Source organism: Coffea arabica, chromosome 2e (genome assembly GCF_036785885.1).
Source record: "Coffea arabica cultivar ET-39 chromosome 2e, Coffea Arabica ET-39 HiFi, whole genome shotgun sequence".
NCBI classification, from domain to species: Eukaryota; Viridiplantae; Streptophyta; class Magnoliopsida; order Gentianales; family Rubiaceae; genus Coffea; species Coffea arabica.
In genome coordinates this window covers 38,302,056-38,312,639 of record NC_092313.1, presented here as the reverse complement: position 1 = coordinate 38,312,639, position 10,584 = coordinate 38,302,056, and the positions used below count along the sequence as shown (strand labels likewise).

Here is a 10,584-nt window from a genome sequence, read left to right as displayed (position 1 = left end):
TTTCCGAATTGAAGGCATTCCTAATCTATCAAGTCGAATGGCCCCACGAGCCATAGTTGGGAACGAATTAAAGGCCTCGTAAAGCTTGACTTGATGCTCTGGATGAAATACGCCCACATTGGACAACGCATCAGCAACTTTGTTAGCTTCCCTATAGCAATGCGAAAAACGATCAGGATCTTTCACCAACTGCCAAATCTGCCTAATCTCTCGTCGAATCTTCCAGGGGCATTGAATGCGATTCTGAAGAATTCCAACTAATAATAAAGAATCCGATTGAACATAGAGATTTTGAAAACCCCTATGTACACAAGTTTGAAGACCAATAAGGAGTGCCCGAACCTCTGCACATAGACTTGTAGTTTCCCCAAGATATGCCGAAAAACCAATCAAAGGTATGCCATTTGAATCCCGAAGAACCCCACCGCCTCCACTCACTCCTGGATTGCCCTTAGAACAGCCATCCGTATTTAATATGAACCGATCGGATTCCTTTGCTTCCCAGCGAACAAGTTTGTATGTAACCTCAGTATGAGAAGAATACGACCAATCATACAAATGATGAAATGACTGTACTCTGAACACTTGTTTGAAATGAATTCCCACCATGGTCTGGATTTCCGAGAAAATGGCACGACAAATGGAAAGCGGCCTCATCTGAACATCCTCAAACATTGCTTTATTCCTTGCTTTCCAAATCTGCCAACAGACAATGCTGGGTAGAATGTGCCCAATAAATCGTTGCATTTCAGAATCATATGAGCTGAGCCACCAACCAACTATACGGGGCCTCAAAGATGACCCTGGAAAGGACAAACCACATGAAGCTCCAAAATAGTGCCAAACTGTCGACGCTATATGGCCAGTAGAAAATAAATGTTCAATTGATTCCTCAGATGCCGAAGCACAGCAAAAACACTTTGAGGGTAAATGTAAACCAAGTTTACATAACCGATCTGGAACCGGCAGTCTCCCCAGCAACAATCGTAACATGAAGAATGAAACTTTGACCATGAGCTGAGAATGCCAAGGACGTTAATTAGTTAAATTATTAGCAATAATAAGGAGCCATATCTATGATAATCAATGTTTTGAAATTCGGACTCGCAAATGAACCAGATGAGCTTTCAGCTTATGGTTCAATCAATTCAATCCCGATTCAAATTTTAAATTATTTTAATATTAAATTAGTTGGATAAATTTAATATATAAAAAAAGAAAATAAGTATTTAGTGAAAAACCTATTCAAAGGCCAAATTTTACCCGATTTGACCGGTTCTTGATTGGTTTATTTGGCTTCTTGGTTAAAATATAGAATCAGACTAAAATTATGTCCATTTCATGATTTGATTGATCGAACCGGTCAGTTTAGTTTGTTTTTCGAGAGACAGATGACAATTCAGAATAATCTCACACCCAAATTTGCATAGCATAAAGATTGAAGAAAAGAAGGAAAAGTTTGTGAAACCGAAAGGCATATCTCACATCTATGAGGACACAAAATTGTACACAAAAGTAACTTCAAGCCCACTTGGCCAAGAGAGACATGCAACCAGCACCAAAAAGTAGGGAAATATTTGCCCCTTGTAGGAGCCGTGCATTGCTTTGCATCTTTGGATTCATAAAATCAGCCGAGAGAAGGTCCACTAATGCCATGTAAACCAGGATCCCAGATGATGCTGCATCAAAAATTCCTTGCACAATGAGAGCATTTGGGCTGTTTTCATTATAAACATTGGATATTCCAATCCCAATTGCGATGCCGAATGGTGTTGTAAGCGAGAAGAAAAGAGCCATAATTGTAATTGCTTGTGCTTTGAATTTTGCCTGTGGATGAACAAGATTAGTCCAAAAATACTTGGTCAACCTAAATTCTATGTTTTTTTAGAATCAAGAAAACATACAAACACAATCAACATAATCACAAAAAACATGAAAGAAAATGATAAATGCAATCACGAGAATCCTATTTTAATAAACTTTAGGACTCTCCACTGTAGGCCTCAATCTTCGTGAAGTTTTACATTGTATTTGCAGGCATAATAGGCTTTCATGATATGCTAGCAAAGAGCATGGTGAGTCCAGCATAAAATATATTCTTGCATACTAGATTATAAACACTTTCAAAACAACAAAAACTAGATCCCAAACAACACAAACCGCGCCTTTTTTTTTTTACTTTTATTGTTTGTCCTGAATAATGAATAGAACCAAATAGTAAACTAATTTTGAATAATACATAGTAATCAAGCAATTAAAATAAGACAAAATAACGACAATTGCACCAGCATTTGGTCATGCTTATGATTCCCCTCATTGAATTTTCTTTTTGGTTGTTGATTTAGTCAATTTTGCAAATGGGTGAAAATGAAAAAAAAAAAAAACTGAAGCTGTTCGTGATGCTAAATAACTTTCTTTTTCAATTTAATAAATTAATGATGAAAAAATTTTGTTAAGGACTAGTTCGGTGACAAAAAGAAAAAGTCAAAGAAGACAATGGACAGAGAGGAAGTGATCAAAAGGTGCATTTGATAAAACTAAGTCTGAAAATGAAATTTGAAATCTGAAATTTGAATCAATTAAGTTAGTGAATTATTAAGTACTAAATTTGATACATTTTAGTGTATATCACATTAACTGATAAGTAAATAGTTTATCACTTAATTTTTGAAGTAAATTTTGCTTAGAAAATTCAGTGCCACTTAATGAATTCAGATGTTCTAGTTTTGATTATCAAATGCGTCTGAATATATTTAGATCTAAACTTATTAAGTTTAAATACTGAATTGAATTATCAAACATGGCCAAAATAATTGCCGCCTAATTTAGTTATCTTGCATATTTCCCCATGTGGGACATTTTAAATCAGTCCATATTAAATAAATGTTTTCAAACTTCGGTTTTATAGCCTCCAAAATTTCAAATAATCAAGATTGGGCTATGATGCTTGAGAAGAAATAAGAAAATAAGAAAACAAAGAAATAAAGATGTTTGATTATTACCTGTGTAATGCATCCACCAAGTCCAACACCTTCGAAAAATTGATGAAAGGTCAAAGCTGCCAAAAGAGGCCTTATTGTTTTTGGATTATCAGATGCACCTAAAGCAATCCCAATAATTACGGAGTGAACTATGATTCCCAGTTCCAAAACCTGCAGGAAAATCAATCCAAAAAAAATCGAATAATTGTGAGAACAATATTAGTATCCAATTAAGCATATGGAAATGTAAAGGGGTTGAGGAGCAGTTTAAGCATTATGCATCTCTTTTTTTTTTGACAAAAAAAAAAATTATGCATCTCATTCGATTCTATATTCTTATATAGTCTTGCAACGATAATTATTAAACCCGACCCTTCCCTGCGGTTGAACCGGTTGGCCTAGTGATTAAGGCATCAGATCGGACCGGGTCTCTAATTTGACTGGACAAGAAATTGAGCTGGTCCAACTTGGACAAACCTGGTTGACCTAATGGTCCAATCGAAAATCCGCTAGATTTTTCAATTAACCCGATTTACCTTTATATATAAATATAAATAAATAAATATATATATATATATATATATATATAATTGTGGGTCTTTGTTTTTGAAACAAAATGTATATATACTTTTAATAAGTTTTGTACATTGGATCTTCATTTAAATAATGTATAAGACTTTACTACTTGCTCAGTTTTTATTTAATAACTAACTATTTTTTTAGTAAACTTGTTTATTTTTTTATTAAACAATTAGTCTTTTTAACTTTTAAATTGACAATAATTGATTATAGAAAATTACTTTGATTTTAAACAAAAATTAAAATAATGAAAAAATAATGCTATATTTTTTAAAACAAGCAATATAAATTTTGTTTTGTACTTGACTATTTTATTTATTTATTTAAAAGTATGATAAAATGAAGTTAAATCTTCTATTAATATCTATATATTTATTATATATCTTTCTAAGTATAAAATTAGTATCTAAAAGCACTTTATTATATATTTTATGTATTTTAAAATTACTATTTTATATTTATAAATATTAAATTAATACTCACCGGTTGAACCAGTAACCCATTGACCCAGTCCCTCTTTCGTGTTTCTTATCGAATAGGGTTTAATAATTATGCTTGCAACTCTAAATGTGTGCAGCTGCACAATAGCCTATGCACAACAAATAAATTATAGCAAAATTGTGTTAATAAAGTTTGCAATTTTTTCATGACCAATAATTCAGGCCGACCGTGATCATAACTTCTCATAGTGTACCCAAACTACTTTCATTCATTGTCATAATTAAGGAGATTAACACTTCATCATACAAAGAAAAGCAATGCATCATCTTAGCTATAATCATGACTTCTCTAATCCGAAACTTGGCATTGAACACTTATAGGATCCTGGATTAAATTAAGTATGAACTAAAAACACCTATATGTGCTTTTACCTGTGATATAACACGATAACGAAGTTGATTAGGAATGGATCCCCCTTCCACAGATACAGAGGCATGAGCATGGCCATGTGTAGCATCTGTATGAAGGGGAAGCCCAGAGAATTGATTCTCCCCATCACCTTCTACAGCTTCAATACCCTTGCCATTTCCAGGTTTGTTTCTATAATGTGAGGTTGCATATACGTCAACCATAAGAGCACCAATGGCTGCAAGCATTGCTACAAAGCCCGTGAAAGGAAACTTGCCCCAAGGGTTTTGAGGAAGACATGGGGAAGTCAAGCTCTCGAAAGCATCCGGGAGAACATGAATGAACCCTGTTGCCAAAATTACGCCAGCGGCAAATGCTTTGATAATGAAGAAGAAATTGTTTTCAGGGCTTAATGATGGAATTTTCTTGCCTAATACAGGAAGACAGACGCCCACTAAACTGGCCAGGAAGATTGAAGCTATGGCTCCGAACCTGTACTTGAGGGCTAAACTCCTGTTTTTATCTTCTTCTTGTGCATCGCAGGTGCAGTCTCCTAAAACTAGAGATGGAAAAGCTAGAAGAAAAAGTAAGATCAGAAACTTTTCTGCATTGAGAAGAGAATTAAATCGAACAAGTTTCTTCATTCTTGAACGAAATATTAAGGATCAGGAGAATCAAGAAACTTGAGTAACTGTTGAAGAGCTTGTCTCCTTTATATAAGGCAGAAGTTAAATCAATACCTATTCAAGTATGGAAAGGACAAGTGAATAAAAAACAAAAATGGACCATCCAACAGTCAAAAGCTGAAAGAGATTCTTAAGCTTGCTTTTGCACTTAGTTCGGTTCAGGATCCACCAGAACAATAAAGAATGTTTCTGTCGTTATTATATATAGAGGTTGAGCAGAACTAGCTATGCAAATTTCTAAGCAGAAGGATGAAACTATGAATGCATTTTGGTGTTCGGTCATTATTTATTCAATTGAATATGAAAAGTGAAGACATGATGAGGCCATGATTCCAAAATAATTCAAAGAAGAAAAGAAGGAAGTGATGTACGGCTAAATCAGAATGGAACATTGTTAATTTCGGAGGGATTGCTAAATGAATATAGATCAATGTAAAGTGCATGTCGACACTATTGCATAGGAAACAAAGTCAACTAGCTCATAATGTGATTGTCATTTTTATTGACGCAGAGCAAACTGATGGGGCTGGTACAGTTGTACTCTCTCACTTCGTATCTTTTATTTCTTATTACGTGATTTAGTGTACATTAAATAAGTTGATTTTGTTTGTGTACACTAACTTAAGAAAAAGAACTTTAGAAAATAATTTGTTATGTAATACATCAAATTTCTTTGACAAATATAAAAATGGAAAACACCATAATTTCTGAGTGCGATTTGAACTATTGATTTACGTAATTGAAAGTAATTAATTAAGTTTATGATGAAACCTAGAAATTGATTACCGATCCAATTTGAATATAACAAAATGATACAATAGTACTAACCCCAAGTCTGTGACGTGGTAGGTTTAAGTTGAAAGTCATCCGAGTAATCTACACATATACCTCCTCTTTAATTCATTTGTCATTAATGTACAATTTGTAGGACTAATTCGACTTAATGTTGAATGGAACCTATGCTAAATCTACCAGCCTAACTGAATCTCTATGGAATCCCCCTTGACTTTATCAAACAAATTGCTGGACTATTTCCAACTAGCTCATTAATAACATTCGCTTTGAGCTTTTTTATATATATTAAAAAATATATATCCAATTATCTATTATCAAGAAAAAAATGAATAAGATAAATAATATTCTTTATACTACCGGTTTCTTACCTATCCCTCTTCCACTTTTATAAGGAAAACAACTAGAAGGGTTGACCTGATGCCCAGTGAGGTTCCAAGTGAACCCATCCATCCCAAAATAATCATAGCAGTCACAAATCAATCATGAAGCATGATATATATATATATATATATATTAATTAGCAATCTAAAACAAGTAATACGTTCAATGTGAAAGGATATGGTACTGATACAGGTTGTAGAGTTGTCTCCCGTCCGTTTCTAGATATAGCACTTACTCCTGTTTAGTGATTCAATGTCATTTTACCAATTAAACAGTAACCAACATTCTTCTTTCTTCCAATGTTCGATGATCATTTCAGTAGGTCATACTTGAGTATACCAATAAACGATACCTAAGGACCATCGGCCTACTCGACCAAACCTATTGCTGGCTCGAATAGGCCGACCGTCGTTGGGGTTTGGGTCCAAAATGGTTATGCACAGTTAACAGTAGTAGTTAAACAATTGATGGTTCCAAAAGTAAATAAGTTGAGTGTGATAAAGTATATACTCGCCTTTTATCAGTGAATAATAATAGCAATTTAAGTTGAAAACTCAAACAATTACACTTAGCAATCCATCAGTTCGTCAAGCAACAGGCCACAACCATACTTTAATATTTAATCATAAATACATACAAGGAACACTCACCAAATCAAGTGGACAGTCACGCCTCGGTTTCAAGGTTTTCTTCTAACTCACCACTGACTCCTAAGACATGTCCAAACTACAATTACTCGACCTTTCGACAAAACCAACTTTTTTTCAAAACTACTAAATTATCATAGTCAAAATAAGTGAAATAACACATAAACTCTAGTTTTAAAAGGGTTATCAAACATGGAGGTTAAAAGGTATAGAGTTTTTGCAACCAAATTCTTGAAAATAAGGTCGGAAAACTTGTCCTCACTCTCAGTTTCTTTTGACAGAATTTTGCCATCAAGATTACTTCAAATTTTCTCCTGATTAGAACGTTAAGAGTTCAATAAACCAATATGTGCAAGTTTGCAACCAATATCTTAGTGTTAAATCTGGAAAGAAAATGGTGATTATGGTGACTCTCGGGCTCCAAGCAGAAACTCCAGCATTACCACTCCAATTCCCTTATAACTTTTGGGATTTAGCACTCCAAAATTTGACAATAACTTTTAACAAAGTATCTAACATGAATGTATAGTAATATAGCAACAAATTTTCGAATTATGGGATGAAGTTTCGCCATGGTTCAAGCCTGGAAGTTTCCTCCAAAACAGGTTACATGGAAGGAGATTTCTAAACCAAAACTCAACTTTCTTTCATGATTCAAGCATAAATCATGCAATATATCATAAAATGACTTTAAGGGATGAATCTCTTTGAAAAACTTCAATAAAATAGAAGCTACAAACTGGAAATTACAGCTCATAGCCCACGGTTCAGGTAAGAAAAATTTCAGCAAGTCTTTCCTCACTTTTGTCACCAAACAGCACCCTTTTTACTCACTTTCAACCATAAGTCACACAATAATATGCTTATAACATAAAGTGAGGTATTATTCAAGCATTTTTCAGCAAAACTCAACCAAAGTTGCAAATAAGAGCTGAAATTTCACAGCTCACTCTCTCAGCTCCCTCCTGAAATTTCAGCAACAAAAACTCTCATGCATGCCATATTTCCATCAAGATTCATCTATTAAAAAGGGTTAAATGATTTTCTAGCAAACTTGCAACAAAATGAACCAAAAACTGAAAGGAAACAGCCTTTACTATATCGGTTCAAGTTGGAAAATTTCCAGCAAGAAAATAATTTATCAAATGAACTTTTCCTTCAAAGAAATTTTTATTTTCTTTACTCAAACCCAACATGCATGTGAAGATTAATGAGTTATAAGGTATATAGGACAAAATCTGAAATTTTGCAGCCAAAAGTTCATGGAGAAAACTGAAAAAGTCCACTCACCCTCACTCGGCCAGTTAAACAATTTCTAGCAAGTTCCTTCAATTTTTTCCCAGCGAAGTTATCAACTTTCCACTAGGTTCATAGCTAAACATACTATATATATCACACAAAGCAAGAAATAAGACATATGTGACAGCCCCACCTCCCCCTAAGGCGAACCAAAAGGTTCGGCGGACCGCCTGCCCAACTCTTGCCGGGACTCAGTTGTCCACTTCAACCCTCAAACAAAATCAGAATAAACCCATAAGAATAAATATAATGACGATCCAAAACTTACAGCAAAACTTATGTACATTACTATCTCAAAAGGGAGTACAAACATAGAATATACAAAGGTTCTCAAAAGGTAGGGCGAGAACCATTACCAAAAGTTGAAACTAGTCTAGGCTAGTCTATACCGAGCTCTCGTCCTTACTCGCCTTCCCCTGTTAAGGAAAACAAAACTAAAGGGATGAGCTAAAAGCTCAGTGAGGTTCCGAACACATAATCAAACAATAGGTTCAATGCATTAACCATCAATAATCAATAATTCACGAAACATTTACAATGGAAAGCAATACTAACACATTCATTAAAAGGATACGGGCTCACAGGGAGCCATTCATTCGTTCGTTCGTTCATTCATTCTCCTGTCATTCCCCTTATTCCTCCAATCATTTAAAAATACATTTTTGTAAGTAAAACCCTCGTTTGCATTGACATTCGTTTGTTCATTTCATTCACCCCCTCCTGGACGTTGGCCAGGCTCCACCCGACAACAAGGTAATACTCGAGTATACCAAACGTTCACCCAAGGTCACCAAATCGCCCGACCGAGTCCGCTTCTGGCTTGAGTCGACCGGCAACGAAGGGCAAGGGCCCAGTTCAGCCAAACGGCTTACATTCATGCACAACTAACATTTAATTATTTAATCATTGAAAATTTCACATTCATTTAGGTCGAGTGCGATAAAGTACACACTCACCGAGAAAACTCATTTTAAGCAATCATTGAAAACATTTAACATATTGTCATTCGTTCATAACAAGTCATATAATCAAGAACAAGCCACATAGTCAATGAAAATATAACAAACAAGGAACACTCACCTATTTACGCAAAATAACGTCCAAAGTTTCCTTCCGGATAATACTCTCAATCACCAAGGAACCCTAATAGAATCAAAAGAACACATGATGCTTCAACCATCAAAGATTTAAGTGATTCAAAGAAAATTCGAATACGTACTAGTACAAGGTATAAATATGGTTTTGGTAGTGAAAAGAGTACATTTAAACCAAAGAACATAAGTAAAATATTTGTAAAACTTAGACTCACTTGTAAAACTTTAAAATCGCTATTTGAGTCGAAGTGGCAAAGAAAACGTATTTCTATTAGTAGAAAATTTAATTTTTCCAAGGGTACAAGTTTCAGCCAGATTCTAACTTATATACCTCAATAAAAGAAGACGCAAATATCCTAGATGGTTCATATGGTATTCGCTCTCAAATCATTACCAAATCCTCGAGTGTAAATTTGGGCAGCACGCCCTTTGTATTTACCTATTTTCCAGCCATTTATGGCTTCATTATTTTCCTCAATCAATCCCAAAGTCACACACAAAATCATCTCATTTCAATAGCCATTCCATAGGCTCCAAGTCATACAAGTACAAAATCAAGCTAGGAACATGTGCGGAAATGAAGGTTGAGTCAAGAAACAAAAGACAGATTTGACGTTGTTTTGCGTAACGGGCACAACCAAAGCTACGCTTATCAAATTGGGGTGAAATTTATACTGTTTCGAAGCTAAGACAAAGGCCTAAAACTTTGATGAAGACCACTCTGATACGAACGCGCGGATCTAGACGAACAATCAAGTTGAAAAGGCGGCACGTATGACCCCTCTAAACCTCGAGTTGATGAACTAAGATGAATCCCAACCCAACAACTAACGATTTAGTGAACCAACGATCTGGATAGAAGAACGCCACAATCAAGGTGTATACTTGATTGATAAGTTCAATTTGAATAACTCAAGAAAACTCTCAAGTATTCAAGCAAAGCTCTCTTGGAAGAGAAAAGTGAATAAACTCACAAATATTATGTAATTTCTCAATCCCTTAACAAGGAGGAAGTATGGCTATTTATAGCCTTTACAAGCATTAACCCTAATCCAAAATTGACTAAACTAACCCTACCAATTAATGAAAAGGAATCGGCCAGCCCTAAGTTCATAATGGACTGACTTTAATTAATATTTAACTATAAAAAGATAAATAATAGAACTAGCTTAACTCTCCCTTAAGCGTGACCGCTAGGTGAGGGCACACCTAACTAGCAACAGGCGCTGGAGGGTCTTCTACTTGGAGCAATGTGTAAAGTTTTGAATCTTCA

General features: G+C 34.8%; 1 protein-coding gene across 1 annotated transcript; it reads right to left on the bottom strand.

Moving 5' to 3' along the window:
• Positions 1–1,504: 1,504 nt before the first annotated feature.
• Positions 1,505–5,059, bottom strand: LOC113724334 (zinc transporter 5-like). Its single transcript, XM_027247243.2, has 3 exons — positions 4,433–5,059; positions 3,003–3,152; positions 1,505–1,827 (listed from the first exon to the last, which is right to left on the bottom strand). The coding sequence occupies exons 1-3, from the start codon at positions 5,051–5,053 to the stop codon at positions 1,522–1,524; spliced, it is 1,077 nt and encodes a 358-aa protein (XP_027103044.2). The 5' UTR covers positions 5,054–5,059; the 3' UTR covers positions 1,505–1,521.
• Between the last annotated feature and the right edge of the window lie 5,525 nt (positions 5,060–10,584).